Source organism: Poeciliopsis prolifica, unplaced genomic scaffold, assembly GCF_027474105.1.
Source record: "Poeciliopsis prolifica strain line A6 unplaced genomic scaffold, Auburn_PproV2 SCAFFOLD010, whole genome shotgun sequence".
In the NCBI taxonomy this organism is placed as follows: Eukaryota; Metazoa; Chordata; class Actinopteri; order Cyprinodontiformes; family Poeciliidae; genus Poeciliopsis; species Poeciliopsis prolifica.
The window spans coordinates 8,453,030-8,471,366 of record NW_026562385.1 but is presented as its reverse complement, the minus strand read 5'-3'; the positions used below and the strand labels follow the sequence as shown (position 1 = coordinate 8,471,366).

Here is an 18,337-nt window from a genome sequence, read left to right as displayed (position 1 = left end):
TGCAAATTCCACTGTCTGGCATTCATAACCATCTTAAAAACTAAGAGAAACTGCTTCAAAAGGTTTGTCCTGTGAAGATATGTTTTTAAAATATTCCCCATCTATTCATTTTAGTCAAACCACTTCACATCAGCTGGAGTCAATGAATAAGATACTCATATTTGTGGTATGCCAATGAGAACAAAGCAAAAACCAAGAAAGTTGAGGTTTTTTTATTTATCAGATAGCTTGACAGAAAGCAGATGGTCCTTGCTGGTTGGTTTTACTGAAGCAAAGTTATGTTGGCCACAGCTCACTCATCACAAATCTATACGGCTCCCAGCACACATTAGACTGGAATGAAGGCAGGGGGCGGGGGAGCGAGGACCACTAATGACTATCTGGGAGTCTGTCACAGCCTGGACTTTCAGCCGCCCTGTGGCACCTCTGGCAGGACCGAGACTGCTAAGCTCTCCGCTTCCAATCGTCTTCATACTTCACAAAAAAATAACCCTCTAGCAGAGAGGTGGCGGTAAAGATGATGGGATATATTTACTGCCAGTCAGAGAAACATGAAAGCTGATGTGTGACAAGATTCACGGCTCTGGGACACACACACACGCGTACTTCATCGGCTTCCTGGTTGCATTGTGTCAGAGAACAGCTGGTGGAGGGATTCCGGCCATGATGTCAGCACTTCCTCAACGATTAGGCCTCTGTTGCTCTAACACCTCATTAAATGTTTGTCTGATTTAAGCTCCTTCCCCCACCAAAAGCTGTGCTTATTCGTCAGTATTACAAATCCTCGGTGTTGACACTTCACCTCCATTTGTCATCTTGATGCAATCAAGATTTACAAGTTAGCCTAGTCTCCACAAATCTATGATCAATTACTGCCTCTGAAATCTTTAGCTTTGGGCTTAAATGTAGGTCATGTTTTTCCAATAAGACAATTACAGTCATTAATTATCAATATTAGAATTATTTAGCAATAAAAAACTATTCAAATTTGAGTCTTTTCACACAAATCCAAACAAACAAGACAAAAAAGTATCAAATTACAAATAGAGAATGATACAAAGACCTAGAAATACCCTAAACTAGTTGGAAATTTCAATTGGCTGCATAAAAATTTAAGATTATTATGTACCTAATGTGACAAGGGACCCTGCAACATATGAGTCAACAATACAGTCTCTCACACTCAGACTCCAAACTTTATCCCCATGCAAACACGCCACTGACACAGTGTGTCCCCTAATCCGTCACCCAGACCTAGCAAGGTCTTAATCCCCACTCCTTACCCTCAACTTATCCAGAAACTATTAAAGTAGGTGTTAAAACGTAAACAAATCACTTTGTACCATTAGGGAGCACAATTATGACCTTGTTACATTATCATGAGATATAGACATATATATATATATATTTTAAAAACAAACAAAGACAAGTGCAGTTGGCTCGGTGATGCAGAGAGAGCAGGGATAAAGCGATTTCACGGTCTGAATACAGACAAACAGAGGGCATTGTCCCCCTTTTGGACTCACAGCCAACACCCTCAAACACACACAGAAATGTGGTGGAATACCGAGACGGACAGGAAGAGAGGACAACCACCCGGGATCTAAGAGTTCGGGTACAACCACACACAGAAGGACGATTTAGCTTCAAGAGAGTGTGGAGAAGAGTTTCAGGGGCATCTGGAAAGTTCAAAGTGAAGCTCTGAGTTTCACTTTGAACATTTCTTAGAAAACAAAAAGGTCATGTCTGTCAGGTAGGCCAAACAACTTCACCCACCAACTGCAGACACAAACCCATCTCTTCTGGAGATTTTGTTGAACACAAGCAAAACTTTAATCAGCTTTATGAAAAGCACTATAGATGCATTACAAAGATATTTGTGAAGCATTTTCCATTTTCCCTAAAGCCACATGCATTTTCAACCATTGAACATACTAAAAACTACATACAGATTTAGGGAAAATGTTCAAACTGTTTAAAAAAAAAAAGAAGAAGAGGAGATGTTGCGGCTGGCTCAGTCTTCGACGTGGCTGTCACAGGTTCGAGTCCCAGATTGATGATGGTTGCCGCATGTCTTCCCCCTCTCATTACCTACTTTCCTGTCTAACCACTCTGAAATAGACCACTAGAGCCAATAAAACCTTTTTTTAAAAAAAGTAAAACCAGTCTCACCGTACATTGGATCCCCACCTACTTGAAGTTCAGTATTCATTGAGTCACGGATTTTTCTGAGGCGCAACTCCAAACTATTCACGGAAGATTCGACTAATCATTCTTTTTTTTTTTTCCATACAACCCATCTCAGATATTCAAAAGAAAAAAAAAAGATTATACTTATATAAATAAATAAAACATGACATGAAAGAAATTTGGCATTTTGAAATTGGGTCTCCATCTCTTTAAAAACTTCCTACTCTTTCCAACACTTTGCCTGCAACATATCACAGCATTCCTCCGCTGTTGTTCATGAGGGAATAACGTGACGCAATATAAAGAATAAGGTTTAAAATGAACATTTATTTATCCTACTAATAATTTGATTAAAAACTGAATTTCATCAAACAGTGACAAATCAAAAAAAGCCTCATCTTCAATGAAACATACAATAGCAAAACTGCAGACAGTCATGTTCCTCAATATTAATCCAGAAAGGAAAGAAAAAGGTAGGCAGCAAGTTGGCAGCCATAAACATCCACATCTCTCCACTTCACATTTTCCCATTTGATTTGTTTTTGGACACTTTGATTTGTCAGTTCGGATAAATGTTTTCTTTTTTACGCAACAACTCACTCATTCAGCCGCGTGACAACTGGGTTCAAATCGGGGAGATCACACATCCCTTCTTCTGTAAAAGCAGGCCCCTCCAGCTTGTTGCCAAGTGTTTGTACGTGTGCGGCCATTTATTTATGAGGACATGTGGGTTAGGAGCCCGACACAAACCAAATACACAGAATGTGCAAAAGGTTACGACACAAAAGCTTGGGAAAGATCGGGATTTCAAGGGTCTTAGTGTTATGAGGAATGTAAATTAAGCAAGGGGCCAAGTGGCAGAGAAAAAAGATGAATATTAAGAGCTAAACTGCAACAAAAACCAACTTGAGTTTGAAGGAAAGACAGTAAGAACAAGAAACAACAAAAGGGTTTATTCTGGGATCATCAGGTCTGGTCTTCACCAGGAAACTTATTCACTCATAAGTTTCTGGTCTTAACGTTCATGTCTGCCGCTGAACGGACCTGGACAGCTTTTGTGAACGTCCAGATTGACGTAAAGTTGCATGAAATCAAACAGGAAGTTGATGCCTGAAAACTGTCCAGGGAGGCTGAATTACAACAAAACAGGGGAATGGACTAAAATTTCTCTATTGATATAGAAAATGTATTGCCAGTCAGTAGGCATAATGACAAATGTATCTGTCAAGAACCGGTTATGAGTACAGGAGAATACCACTTTGCATGTAGAGCCACAGAAACCTTTTCTTTAACTTTCACTTCTTCATAAAAGTCCCAGTTGTCTACTTGGTTCACCATCATTAGTGTAACTAACAGTAAAAGGAACTCAGTCCTACACCATAAAGTTGCTATTAGTGATCAGCAGCATATAGTAAAGGAAATTTATTCACCAAATATAGAACACGTCAACTTAGCACATGACATGTACTAATATTTTCTTGAATTTTAACAGGTTGAAGGGGGAAATTAAATATTTAAAACAAACAAAGAAGAAATCTACTGGAAGAATAAACTGAGGCAATCCTCATAAGGCCCAACACTAAAACAACTGAACTAAGAAAACTAGAAGAAGACTGTACTTTTTCCATTGGACATTAGTCGGCTGCATGACGTTGCATGAATCATAGTCTGAAATCACTCCTTTTCTTGGAAATTTCAGTATTTAAACACAAACCGTTTCAGATCAACAAACCGTGGTGACCACAGTCACAGTAAAACTGGAAACAGGACACATTAGTAGAAGAGAAACAAAGTTACAAGTTGGAACAAATACATTTCACCAAGTTGGACAATTAAGATTCAACACAAATGCGACCAAAACAGCCCGATCACAAACAGCTGTGTACGACCAGCGAGATAACAGAAAGCGCCGTCAACCGCAATCTGCAGACAGCAAAGCTCTGCTGTATGGATGTAAGTATTAGCTCATATTTAGCTGATACTGAGGATTCACAGTCACAGTTTCAGGCTGATTCACCAAGAGCTGAACTTGTATCATGTGATCATTTTCAACCTAAGAAAGAAAAAAAAAAGAGTTGGTATCTGCTTTGCTGAGGTGCAGACTTTTGAAATCCTCCCGGCTGCAAGCACTCCTCATTCGAGGCAACTGCCCCGGTTGTCTTGGAAACCATTTTAAATGCTCCCTTTATTAAGACTAGACTCAGCAACAAAGCTCTTACTCTCCTCATCCACACACACACACAGACAGACACACACACACAAAGTGGGGTGCGGTGGGGGGTTGACGCAGGGCAGTGCAACATGCATTCCAGGACCAAAGACAGACTGCTTAAGATCGCCCATCCACCCCCGCACACGATCTCATTCAACACACACACTCACACACACACAGGGAATCAAAAAGAAAAACAATATGTTGTCCCTTCCCCTCAGTCGAGCCCCAATCTGTGGTCAAAGCAGTACCTCTCAGGACATAAAAGCTGACAGCGAGAGGAGAAGAAAGGGAATGAACGAAGTAGAAACTCGGGAAAGACAACGCAAGTGAACAAAATGTTAAAAGCAGAAAATAACACAGATAGAGAACAGAGGTTCACACTGAACAAAGACCACAAACTCAGATATGCAGTAGAAGTATATGATATCTAAGTCAGTGAACTTTCTGGATCTGCAAAGCAGTCAACTCAATCAGGCCAGAGTACCACCATATGATCAACACTAAATTCTTAAAGGGTGTTATGGGAAAAACCAACATTTGTTTTTCAGACAAGACAATGTTGCCAAACAGCAACTGCAAGACCTCAGGATGAACAGCCACTGATGAAACTCTAGATAAATTGTTGGTCTACTTTCTGCGATTCTGTCAGCTAATCAGCCATGAGGTCAAAATGTCAGCTGCCTGTTTTCATGTCTAAAAGAGAGACTGCATTGGCTGTCGCAGTTCGTGAACTGCTTTAGATGCTGCAATTACCTGCAACTGCTCTTGCAGCTGAAACACTAATTACTACGTTGTTTAATATCCAAAGCATTAATGCAACAAGAAAAATGTTTTTCTTAAATTGTTGTGAAATGAATTACAGTTGATATTCGAAATAAAGGTTGAGCAAAAATCTAACTAAAAAGGTATTTTTACAAGTTTTAGTATAAATCTAATAATTATTCTACAAATAAAAACTGCTGCAATAATATATATTTTTTAAATAAATTCAACACCAACAAAATCCAAATAGAATTTTTACAGGTTAAGAGCAGCAAGTCTAGTCCAACCTAAATTTAAAGTTGGCTAAAGATCAAACAGAAGTGAATGAGGTTATGTTTTGACTGAGAAGTCAGTGAGTCACATCATATCAATGAATAAAATGGAGAAATGAAGTTGTGATGTTGCAAATTAAAGATCAAGCATGTCAACTTCCAAAGTTCTGAGAAAACTATCATCTTATAAGATTTTGTCCTTTGGAAAGAGAAAGAAACAAACAAATATGGAAAAATGAAACATTTCCCACCCTGGAAAACTACATACGTTTCCAGACCTTTCAAGACTGTGTAGGATCTCCGGATCTATCTTTACCTGCACAGTCTCAGAAAATTACAGCATTCACCGCAACAGCATGCTTTGCAACCACACATCAACTTCCCAGACAATAGCTCCGTGGGGTTAATTACAGAGAGCACAATGCTCTAGTTAAAGCTTTGGTGAGCAGAGGGTTGGGATCAACTAGATGGAATCATCTAACTTCTCATGATAACCTCTCTTTGCAATAGAGAGCAGTTGATTTATCTGTGGGGAAAAAATGAAGAAACCCAAAGTAAAGTGTGGGATTTGAGTTTTGAATGCATCATTGGTGCCGCACAAAAGAACAATACATTGTATTTTTGTTTCAAAACATTTTGTAACAAAAGCATTACTGGACTAATCTTGTTTGTGCTTACCCACGTCATTTGCACAAAAGTGAATGATTCCCAAAGTCTTGGCAAACAATATATTTAAGGTCTGTGCTTAGTATAAAATTTAATTGCAGACCAATCACTCGGTCAAAAGTCATTGGTTTAGACCCATAGGTTTAGAGTCAGGGGGACGGATGATAAGTAGTACAGGATATGCTGCAAATAAATAATCTAACAAAATTATTACTCCAACTACTACATGGTTTTACATGTAAAATACATTTTTGAAATGTGTTTTATTTTGAATAAGGTACAGTAATCACAGGTTTCATCATTTAAATGATTCATTTGTGGGGGGGTTCTTCATTTTCTGTTTATTTATTTAGTGTTTCTAAACACTAAATAAATTAATATATTAAAAGAAATGCTCAAATTAATATATTAAAAGAAATGCTCAAATTAATATATTAAAAGAAATTACTAACTTTTTACCTGGAATATTTCCAAATTTTGCAGTTGATTTTTTAAAATAAATCTTCAGGTTATTTAAAACCTTACACAAAGTACACATACAGTATTCATATCATTATGTTTTGATTTCTGAAAACCACAACATTAGTTATGCTACAATGCTCTAGAATATCTTCCTGGGTTGTAAAAGTCCAGGTTCTGTGTGGACAACTTTCCCACAATCCCAACAGAGCTGAAACCTCATTAGAGACAGGGTGAGAAGTCAGTATTTTGTTTTATGGCTTTAATTGAACATTGGTGTAGCTTTACAGTAGAGCCATTTCTCCTCTTTCCTCCTCCCCCCGTCTTTACAGCCTCTGTTTATCTCAATCCGTCTCTGGGGTGCGAGAGCCTGGTACCGCCAGCCTCCCTTTCTCTCTCTCTCTTAAAGCTCCGCCTCAAAGAGTCGATTCTCCACTCTAATGCATCTGCAAGCCCAGGCTGCAGCCTCCTTTCACACATGGATAAATGTGGACATACCGACTACAGATCCATAACCTGCTACTACGAATGCAAATGCAAATCGAAACACTTCCCCTCTGCTCTGCATATCAGATGTTCACATATGCAAACTACACTCTACAACTTCATATATGAATCTCAAAACATTCACGAGTAGGATCAGAAATGACCCAGTATACGAACCTTTCACAAAACCACATCGCATCTCGCCCTGGAAGTGTTGCAGAAGCCCGACAGGGTTGACTGCAGCAGAGATAACAAGGAAGACAACATCACCAAGTGCACGAGTCTGTGAGCTGTTAGCATTTCTGACATAATTGAAAGTCTGGGCCAAATTATAGTTCTGGTGCAATGCATGTGACGAGCCAAACCAGAGGTTTTCTCAGTGCAGCTTCACTCAGTGCTCCTAATTATCTTGTGCTGCTCAGATGGATCAGAATCCAGTCGTGTCCTGTGGAACAGCTGCAGGTAGGATAACCCAGAAGAAAAAGAAAGTACTTTTGTGGAGAAATAATCTTAATAATGTTGCATTTCTTTACGAATGTAAGAGAGGGGATCCTCGGATTGGTTAATATGCACATTCCTGAAGCGGACTTTCACATATATAACCAGGAAACATGGCTAAATGCTTCAACAACGTTAGTAAACAGTGACAGATCAGTCTCATTCTCCTCACTTTAAGTGGTACAGACAGTACAACTTCCCACAGAGATCACACACACAGTGTCTTAGCGCTCCACCAGACCAATGTTACATAAACGGCACTTCTACAATCACAGCTGAACAGCATTTCCTCACAGTTTCAAAGAAAAAAAAACTAAGCAGTGACTCATCATCCATCTCAGGCTGTTAGCAGCATTCCCTTCAACATAAATAGTAAATACAGATAACATCTTATAGCTCAATAGGTCAGTCCTTGATAGCATACAGCTGAACATAGGTCTTTGGCTGAATCGCAGAGCTGATGTGGAGATAGGAGACAGCCTGCTAAAGGGATGCAAACTGACAGCAAAAGAAGGAAAAACTCAGTCTGGGGTTTTTGTTTTTAGTCCCAAGCCTGAGACATTTAACCTTCCTGGATGGTTTGACCCCAAAATATAATTTTATATTCTCAATAACATTTCTGTGGCAGTGTTTCCATCAATATTTTAATTTTGAAGTATCGCATTAGAAGCAGTTGATGGGCGTCGCTGGAGGCAAGAAACCTGGAGAAATTTCTAAGTTTAAACCTTGCTTTGGTGTTTCAGCCCCTTTAAAGTGACACCCCAAAATAAGATTCAGCATAAAGACATGCCTCCAGAATGAGCAAACCGTCCAGATTGCATAATTTAATCTAGGTTTAAACACAGTTGTACTGTGAAGGCCTGAAAAGGCTTGATAAATAACATTTTCAAAGAAACTTAGTCTTTAGTTGTGTGATGAAAGACACTTAGTCAATAAGCCTCACAGTCTTATAAAATGTTGACACCATCATTTCACTTCACAATAATACCCTACATTGTCTATCACATTACAATAACACGTTTAAAAAAGTGTCCTGAATACTTTTGAGCTTTCAGCTGAGGAGCAACGACAATAAAAAAAAAAGAAAAAAGGAAAAAAGGTAAACACAGGAACAGAAGCTCAACAGCAATAAAGGATACATTTTAATGGCTCCTGACTTTGTGCCAATGGCCATCAGCTGCAGCTTGGGGTCAAAGGCCAGGGCACTGGGCTGATGGGGGAACCCATGCTCCACAGTCTGGGAGGACGAAGACAGAGGAGAGGAAAAAAATGACAAGATGACACAGCAAAGACACAATGCACCATATAAACACGCCTAAAGCACATTTTCCAAGTAAGACTTTTTCTTCAGCGAGGCGTCTAAAAGGGAGGACCACTTTAATAAAGTCAGGGGAAACTTTTAAAAAAGGCCACTGAATGACAGCCCAACACTTTATTGCCATGTTCTGCAGACCTTGTTAACTGGGATTAACATCAATTCACAGGCTTATTTTCCCCTTGTGCCCGTGGCACAGCATGGCAGACAGCTGGGAATGCACTCAGAGCTGCAGAGAAAAAGTGAGCAGATTCTGGAAAGAGTAAAAGACATTCCCAGGTCTCCCTCTTGGAAGCGACGTGAAGTAAAAGCGTCGACGCTTTCTGCCTTTAGCCGACTGCACACAAATACAGTCACATCAAAGTACGCCTCCCGTGGACAGACCACCTCTGTGACAGTCGCAGCAGCTGGTACCGACCAGTAAAACAAGCGTGCTGTTCCAACAAAACAAACAGTCTGTGGACTTTAAACATGATACGACATTCAGACGAGCTGACTCTACACGGCACTGAGGTGCCTCACCACCCACACACACACACACAACCACTATCAAAGGCATTTACTTAGAGGGTGTCTCTGCAGACATCTTGTTTAGATGAACAGACCGGCGTCCACGGATATTCAATAGAGTCCAAAAAGACGAAGGAATGCAATAAAGTTTGAAAAAAACAACAAGAATATTCAGAAATTTGAAGAGAAACTCGAGAAGAAGAACCGTTTCAGGCTAAAATCTAAGACAACTGTTTGCCTCAATACAACAAAACATAAAAAAAACACTTTAGACCCCATCACTATTAGTTGGTCTTCCTTTGAAAAATTAGCAACATCAGCTTTTTTGAAGCTTAGAAAGATTATCTGGACAATGTGGGAAAAATCCTGTCTTAACTTTTCTCTTCAGCTGCTGTTCAGACATGCTTGCTAAAGCTGGATGTGCATCAAAATGTGCTTACTTTGCTCTCATTCACCGCCACTCTGTAGGCATGGGTACTTCTGCCACGAAATACATCCATTAGACATGCACATTAAGGGCAGTTAAAATCCTCCCAACCTAGTCAAATAACAATCAATATGCAGAGCAGGAATGCATGTCACTCTAAATACTGTCTTCATCCAAATATTGTAGTCCTTTAAGGTTTTGAGTGCATCAACATTGCAATAGCAGTTCCAGTTCAATAATATTGTGCAGCTCTAATGCTGAAGAGAATTTATAAATGTGCACATAAGTTTATCTAAAAGCGTCACCTTTCCGATGCTCATGTGAAGCGTCTTGTGAAAGTTTTCCTACACCTGGAACTTTTGTAATATTTTACATTACAGCCACACATTTCTAAAAAGGGAGTTAATATAAAAGAAAAACAAACAAATATGATTCATGGTTCTCGAAAATCTTATGATTTAAAAAAAAAGGTTTGCAGTTGTCAACACAATCTGGAAATAGGTGAAAATATGTGAATCAGTTGCAAGGAAAGCACTATGACCGTTATGATTTCTGCATGTAAACAACAGTTGCTAGGCGATCGTTGGTGTTGTAATGAACTAATCAAGACCTGAATGTTTCACCAAACCCAGTCTTCAAAACGGTGATTACTCCTCTCAACAGAAATACCGGATGTACACCGGATTAATCCCACATAGAGATAAACAGGAAGGTTAAGACAACCAAAGGAACTGGATTAACATTCCGATGTGAATGTTAAAGTCTGAAGTGCTCATATTTTCACATTTAAAAGGACAAATTTGAAAGCAGAATAGAAACACAAAGGTAACTTCATACACTGAGGCAGGCGGCCAAAGAAGAGGAGGTCGGGGAGCGTAATGAAAAACAAATGGAGTGCATAAGAGCTTTCCAACTGCGACTAATTGTTTTGATGCTGGAAATGAGAAAGAACGTGCCAAAATCAAATTATGTTGTATTTCCTCAAGTTTTCTTTCAGATATAAATTGGATGGAGTTTATTTTAAATGACAGAAGTGATCTACGCATTTATCTGGCTCCATTCGGGAGAGCCGGGATTGATTAAATGTGTCTTTCAACATGAAATGTTTGGATAGGGACGCTCTCTGGAACTTTCAGCCTCGCCTAATATGAGTTCAAGGCCACAACAATGAAGGTTTGGCTCATTTCTGCACAGTACAGTTCAGAGATTCTGTCGGCCAAAAACCTAATCAACGCGTCATCTCCCTGAACCCAAATTAAATAAAGATCTGTTGCAAAATCCTTTTACGGACATCACAAGTTTCACAGCAGTGCCCAAGCTATTTATCATCTCCTGCTAAGTCTTTTTATTCCAATAATCACTTGCTAATCTGCACAATTGCATTTGAACTGTTCATTATCCTCAATCATTTTTGCCAGTTGTATCTTTTCGTTTACCTTGTATTTTCACGCTTGCATGCAACAAGGTATTCTCAATTAACACCTTGTATTGCAGTAAAAATATTTTTTTACTGAATAAAATTAAGTAAAACGTTTCCGCAGTATGCGAGAACGATCCATAGATTTCAGGATGTAAGGGAAATTTGGAAACAACCAATAGTCTCTGATGGGAAACTGGAATTACTCAATGCTATCGTCTAAGAAGTAATACGTAATTTCAGGTGATTTTTTTTTCCTTTGAAAAAAGTGACGTGTTATCGTTTTAAACGAGGTGAAAATAATTCTTCAAGTATAGTAGATCTGCCTTTCAGCTTGGTTCTCTTATGAAGTCATAGATCCAAACACACAAAGCAGAAACAGCTTTTGTCCTCCTTCAGCTCCCGTTTTCAAACCAGAGTATTCTTTGCAATCCTGCAGTAAAAGCCACACTTCATTACACAACGTGTTTTGATGTAGCTTTACCTTTAGTTAGTGAAAACAATTCAAAACGAGGCAGTCTAAGAAAATGAAGCTGAACTTCATAGTCATAGTTTCACCCCGAGACTGACAGAAGCATGGGGCTGTATGAGTTTAAATATCCCTTGTGTTGTTTGTGTGTGTGTGTGTGTGTGTGTGTGTGTGTGTGTGTGTGTGTGTGTGTGTGTGTGTGTGTGTGTGTGTGCGTGTGTGTGAGAAAAAGAGAGAGAGAAGCTGTCCCATCTATATCTAATCATTAACATGATTCCTGGATCAAACTGTTAAAACTCAATCTTCTTTATCTGTAATCGCGGATAATCCCCATCAGTGATCAAAACAGGAATGTATTTACCACCACAAGGTTTTTCTTTTTAATTTCTAAACTGTTTTTGCTGTAAAATGTGATAGGAGGTCACATGAAGCCACCCCACAAACAGCCATCAACAAAGCCCGTCCGGGTCCAGTCTGCACTCAGCCCCATCAATCAGAGGCGGTCATGTCTCTCTGTGTGGGAATCACTGCACGTTATCAGCAGCACGGAGACGAGCAGCGAGTTTAAACGCTGCAGAGTGATCTCCATCTACAACGACCCCCGTTTCTAATAAAACAGACCCGTTCAGATCTGCAGAAGACGAGGACCGCCTGCTTGCCTCCCTCCCCTCTTGTCCCGTTACTTTACCTTGTTAAAAGCGAAGAGCTCCTGTTTTATCTTTTCTCTTTGCGGGTCGGTGCCCTGCCGACGAAACCTGAACTTCATCATCTTCGGAGAGGGTCGTGGGGAGCAGGCGCGAGCGGGTGGGACGGAGGGGAAAACGCGGCGCGAGCGAGCCCGGAGTTATCAGCGGCAGGAGAGGCGCAGCGGACTATGCTAAGCTAGCTAACGGTCGAGCCCATGCAGGCTTTAAACGCGGGGCTACAGCTGTAGCTGCTGCCGAGACAACTCTTCTCTGCCCTCCTCTCCTCCCGGGGCTGTTTAGGTCGCTGTGGGTTTGACCACAACCCCCTCCCTGTCCCGGTTCACACGAAACTCGTCATTCTTAACCAATGACGGCAAAGAAATCTGCAAGGAACCGCTCAGAAACACCCACGCGCCCGAGAAATTCGGAGAGGAGCGCTCGCTCTGTAACACGGAGTACACCGACTCAGCGGCGCCGCTGCAAGCGTGTGTTGGAGATAGTGAAAGGCACGTTGAAGACAACAAACTAAGCAAACCCCGGATAAGTAGCCAATGAGAGTTTAAAATCAAAACAGCCCAACACACTAAAATAATCCTGAGATTTACAAAAGCAGCACAAGCGGTTGTAAAATCAGTGGTTGAATTAGATTTGATGCGCTCCAATATTACAACTGAACTGAGACTGCGCCACCGAAAAACGCTGTATTTACTGATACGATCAAAATTAATTTCTCAAAATTATATTCTCGAAAAATTCTTCCCCAAATCAGAATAATACTCTTAAAACTTTAAAATTTTAGGAGATTATTCAAACGATGAAACTTATTTTTCCTATTTCTCGTAAGGTTAACGATTTACAGTGAACCTCATTCAGAATTCAAGGTTCTGAATTAGGTTTATTTAACTAAACAAGTTTATTTAACTTGTTAACTAATGAACAAAATGAAATTTAAAGCAGTTATCTGAGTATCTCATGAAAATGAGACCGACGATTTGGCTCTTTTATTTTGAATAAATAACCGGATTTTCAGATTATTTCATCTTAATGGGTAGATTTTCAAATCCAGATTTACTTTGCCACAAAACCAAATTGTACATGTTGAAAAAACAAGATCAATTTAGTCACCATTTTCAAACCGTCACCTTCACCATTGAGTCAGCAAGCAAATTATTTCCACTGTTTGAAAAGAACTGTCACTATTTTTAATTTTCCCTGTTTCATTGTTCAGACATAGTGGCAATGTGCCTTTAAACGCACTAAAAAACCAAAGCATTCCAGTAAATGAGGGATTTAATATAAAGCCTATGTAAAGTGAATCATTGTGCGGTTATAATTAAACATTTGTAAAGAAATAAAAAAATGTTGGAAACCATTTTGCTTTCACTTAATTTTAAAGTAAAATTTAACACATTGAGATTTAAGTTCAAGGGGTAAGGAGACACACAGATTATATTACAAACTTTAATGTCCAGCATTAGTCAAATACATTAATTGTAGGCATTTCTATAAAATACTTATTGTACTAATAGAAATTTATTCAGTGCATACTGTTCATTAATGTGGCTTCAAACTTTATTAACCAAAACTGGGTCCTATGAAGTGCCATGTGATTAGTTATTTGACTTTGTTTACATGGCAAAGAGAAGAAAAAAGAATTGAGTTGGTTGCATTCTCCTGCTTCTATCTGCACATAAACAAGAACTCTGATTTATGAGGATGAATTTGAATGCATATTCAAGTCTAATGAAAGACAGTGCATGATCATTTGCTAATGTGTCAAGCAAGGCAAGGTTAAACATGTAGGTTATTCAACTTGCATCTCTGTTTTAGTAGAACGGTAAACTGCCAAGAAAACACTTTGCACACCTACAAGAGGAACGTCTTCCTTTTGCTGAGCGTAAACTCACATCTAATTTCAATAAATGCACATTTCATCTTAGCTAAAATAAAATGAGAGTATAAAAATATTAAAATATTTTAGAGGTAGATACAGTGCCCTCACGGGGCACTAAATAAGGATCTTTGTGTCCATCCATGGTGATTTCTGTGCTATAGCAGGGTGATTTCACTTGGTGGCAAGGTGAGTCTCTTCTCTCTGAATGACAGCATGTTCTCCATATGCATGGCAATGACTCGACACAGCTCCAGGCCCTGGGAAACACACAAACACAGATTGAGATGGAACTTAAGACAACTCGTTAAAGTGAAAGCAGATTTATTTGTGCAATGTAATGTTTGCGTATTGGTCATTGCTGCATCTTTTATGAGGACCGTTACACACCTGCTCCAGCTGCAGCTGCGTGATTCGCTGGTTGAGCAGGTCTCCGATCATGATCTCCACGTACGGATAACTGGAGCCTGAAGTTGGTCTCTGGGTGCGGGTCGACTGTACCTCCTTCAGCGGGAAACGTACCATGGCGTCCTAATCGCACCCACACAAACATGCTCACAAGTGAGCATAACAAACAAATATAAACATTTCTCCACTGGTTTTTGTTTCTTTTTGCAAGTGGTTTACGGTCTCCCAATGGTGCATACAGAGCTCAGCAAGTGCCAGGAGATGGAAATGAAAACCATCTTTAGGGAAACAGTGTTCCCTCTGTCACATTCCTTGGATGTTTTGGGGGGGGGGGTTTGTGTTAATGTCCTTGTGGATTATTTATGTTGCCATACTCCATTCCACAATCCATATTTATTATTGTTGTTAAGGTGTTGCCATATTAGTTTATTCCTTAATCTTTATTTCCAAAGTTTTTCTTTGTGTTTCATGTATTTTTCTTAGATTATTGTCGGTATGTTTTTTCTCATGTTCCTAAATTGAATCAGTTCAGCTTATTCTTTGTTGATTAGTCACCGTCCCTCAGTCTGCCTGCTTTGCCTTCCCTCACAGCTGCACCCCGTTATCAATCAACCTCCTATTTCTTGTTCAGCAATCATGTTGCCTGTCAGTTTCTTCTGTTTTCATGCACCTCAGTCCATACTCCATGTCCACTTTTGATCATGCACAATCGGTACAATTTTATTTAATCATTAAACATCTAACACCATTATTGAAACCCACTAAATAAACACAAGCAAACAAATACACAACTTCACCAGCACATGGACTATTTGTCTCGTTTTAAAGTAACTTGGTAAAATAAAAGTATTAACTCCTTAAAAGCTCTGGTAAATAACCATCGCTACACTTGTCCAATTTTGTAATGTGAAGCATGAATTTAAATTTTGTGGATGTCTGACTGACATTGTGGATGTGCTAGCCTTTTACTCACGTGGGTGTCCTTGTTAAGGAAGTGCAGTCCGTTCAGGTTCACAGCCAGGATGCAGGGCGCCTGGATAGATGGAGCGCTCAAACTCTGTATGTAGAAGAAAGAGGAGCCAAACATGGGGAAGGCACTGACCAGACCTGAAGAGAAACACAAACAAATGTCCTCATGCAACCAGCCATATAAGAAATAATATTCTCTTATAAAAAAAATTATCTGTGGCACATTTCAACTACTGAATTAGTTTCTGATCTAAGAAACAGTCAACAATATAAGAGCCAATCGACGTACAACTGTCTCTTGGGGAATCATCTTAAACCTTTCATGCATGAATTATGATGTTTTATCACAATTTTTTTTCCATTTTTAAAATTTTCTTAAGGAATAAAAGGTAGGAATACAAAGTTGTTATTTGAAAAATACATCAGTAGTATTGTTCTTCAGGGGCTGTCACATTATTTTTTTTAGCTGCAAGAGTCGTCTACAGTAGAAGGAGGGAACGGGTCGTTTGGCATGCTTTTTTGTCTGTCGGCCATATTGGATTTAACAAAAATAATTTCTTGCATTTGCAGCTGATGGCCAGTAGTTGATAGTGTATTTTATGATGCATTCATGTCCACTTTAGTGGTCTGTGTGCATTTATAACATAAAAATCCACAGGAAGCAAAAGAAAATGGCTTTTAGATAGCTGTCCACGGTAGAGACCGCTATGCATGAAAGGATTAATGTTAAAGACGTTGGACACATTAACAAAGTCTTACCCAGGAACTGTGCGCGGGCCTGGTGCGGGTTTAAAGGCTGGACGTACTGCATGTGCTGCGTTACCATGTTCAGCCATTGTTGGGAACCCTGTTTGCTGTAGAACTGTGAGGGGACACATTCCTGCACCTCGCGGCTAAATACACACAAAAACATTCAGTGGGTTTTATTACATTACATGTGCTACTGTGTCTGCATATGTGACACAGTAACACATGTGTCACATATGCTACCAATGCTTAAAAATAAGCATTGGTTTGCTTGTTTTTATTCTTTAGTTTACGCAGAAGAAAATGATTCATGCTTGAAAACAATATCAGGAGAATATTTACAGCGTGGGCAGGTAAATGGCGTCCTTGGCACGATGCTGTAGGGCGCCCAGTCTGGCAATTTGTTGCATATGCTGGTCACTGGGCTTACCTTGAGGAACTACACCCAGCAAAGCCTTCAGGTAGTCTGGTAAGACCTGGAAAAACAACAGAACTGGGTGGAAGGCAGTCTCCACAATTATCTCCTTCACTATTGTGCTATAAGAAGCACATTAATAACTGGTGTTTGTTGTTTTTCAGGTAAGGAGCTTTATCTCTCAGGCGTCAGTTACTGCAGCGTATATGCACAGTTTCCAATAAAATGCAGATGCCCCTTTGTGAGCACTTGTTATATATGCTTCCATCCTCCCTTAAAAACTGAAGAATAATAGATTCTGCTTTGTTCTGAGTCCACCCTGTTTCAGCTGTTTCCTTGTATGAGCCTGCATAAGCCAGGGAGAAAGGCTAGCTCTGGTTTTATAGGTACGGCAGAGAGGAGCAAGCAAATGAAGCCATTTCTAGATAGTTTCCAGCTTTTCTTTCAGTCCATTTGACATTTATGTTGAGTGCTTCATTCATTTGTACTTGTTTAAACAGAAACCGGGTGAGACAAATAGATAGAATGGGGCTTTGTCTGCAGCAATGCTGAGCCAGAAAGTGAAGATTAACTGATCTGTCTACCTTCCTGCCCCCCAACTAATGGTCATGAGACATAAATCCTGACCAAAAAAGATCCCGAAACAGAAGGCAGAAGCAAGTTTCCTTCCCCTAAAGGAAGACCAAAGGGTTTTGGAATAATGCTGCTGCTCCTCCAGTCATTTAAACTGGTCTGGGTTTCTATTTATCCCTTCTAAAACACCTGGAGATCCCGCAGAGTGAGCTGGAGAGGAGAGATAACGTCTCTGGGTGACTTGTAACTTTGTGACCAGATGGCTAGAGGGATGTTTAGCCATTGCGCAGCTTAAACGACCATGCTGTACCTGGTTGTAGTGCATGGTGACGTAAAGCTCATTGTCAAGTTTAAGAGCCAGACTCCATACGACCCTTCTAAACCACAGACTGTAGCTGGCATCCACTGGCTCGGCCTCTGTGGCGATGTCCAGGATGTACTCACGCTTGTTCAGGGGACGCACATTCTGACCTACACAAGAGAGCAGCACCGTTATCAAATATTATGCAGCTACATAATGTAAAAGGTGTTGAGATTTTCAAGTTCCCCCACAGCAAAACCTCCACACTTTACCTTTGTGTGTAACCAGAAAGACTGCATACTCGTCCAACGCCTCCAGTCTTTGTAGTCCCATTTCTGAGCAGAGCTCCTCAATTGCATCCAACGCGACCTGACATAAATAAGTTTGTTAACATCCATCCTTCCTCACAGATTTAGCACGCGTGTTGTTTTTCTTCCTACTTTTATACCATCCACAACTATTTTTCACTTGGTCCGAATAGACTGCATGCAGTCGTAATGTTTAATGTTTACAGTTCATTACAGCTACTGTTACCGGTCCTCTTTGAATCTGAGTTACACTTACAGAGCATGTTTTGATTTTCAAGTGCCTTTCAATCCCACCCGGAAGAAGAAAAAGTTGTCTCTTTGAGCTGCGCCCAGCCTACACACAGCCAAAAGAA

At 39.9% G+C, this 18,337-nt stretch overlaps 3 protein-coding genes across 4 annotated transcripts in view; 1 reads left to right on the top strand and 2 right to left on the bottom strand.

Moving 5' to 3' along the window:
* Nucleotides 1–12,780, bottom strand: part of llgl1 (LLGL scribble cell polarity complex component 1) — a 33,924-nt gene extending 21,144 nt beyond the window's left edge. Inside the window, exons 1-2 of one of the 2 annotated variants that reach the window (XM_055034942.1) lie at nt 12,375–12,780; nt 8,688–8,785 (exon numbers count right to left, since the gene is read on the bottom strand). In XM_055034942.1, the coding sequence (XP_054890917.1) occupies nt 8,688–8,785; nt 12,375–12,455 (179 nt within the window). In that variant the 5' untranslated portion in view covers nt 12,456–12,780. Of the gene's footprint in view, nt 1–8,687; nt 8,786–10,105; nt 10,424–12,374 lie in introns of those variants that run through there. The other variant, XM_055034943.1, reaches the window with a different exon arrangement.
* LOC129363100 (protein shisa-8) overlaps nt 1–18,337 on the top strand; it is a 281,634-nt gene that overhangs the window by 153,947 nt on the left and 109,350 nt on the right. The window lies entirely within an intron of this gene.
* The window catches only part of myo15aa (myosin XVAa), a 36,420-nt gene continuing 31,902 nt past the window's right edge, over nt 13,820–18,337 (bottom strand). Inside the window, exons 59-66 of the mRNA XM_055034938.1 lie at nt 18,241–18,318; nt 17,949–18,045; nt 17,686–17,846; nt 16,730–16,863; nt 16,400–16,533; nt 15,645–15,778; nt 14,654–14,794; nt 13,820–14,523 (exon numbers count right to left, since the gene is read on the bottom strand). Coding sequence (XP_054890913.1) covers nt 14,422–14,523; nt 14,654–14,794; nt 15,645–15,778; nt 16,400–16,533; nt 16,730–16,863; nt 17,686–17,846; nt 17,949–18,045; nt 18,241–18,318 — 981 coding nt within the window. The 3' untranslated portion in view covers nt 13,820–14,421. The remainder of the gene's footprint in view (nt 14,524–14,653; nt 14,795–15,644; nt 15,779–16,399; nt 16,534–16,729; nt 16,864–17,685; nt 17,847–17,948; nt 18,046–18,240; nt 18,319–18,337) is intronic.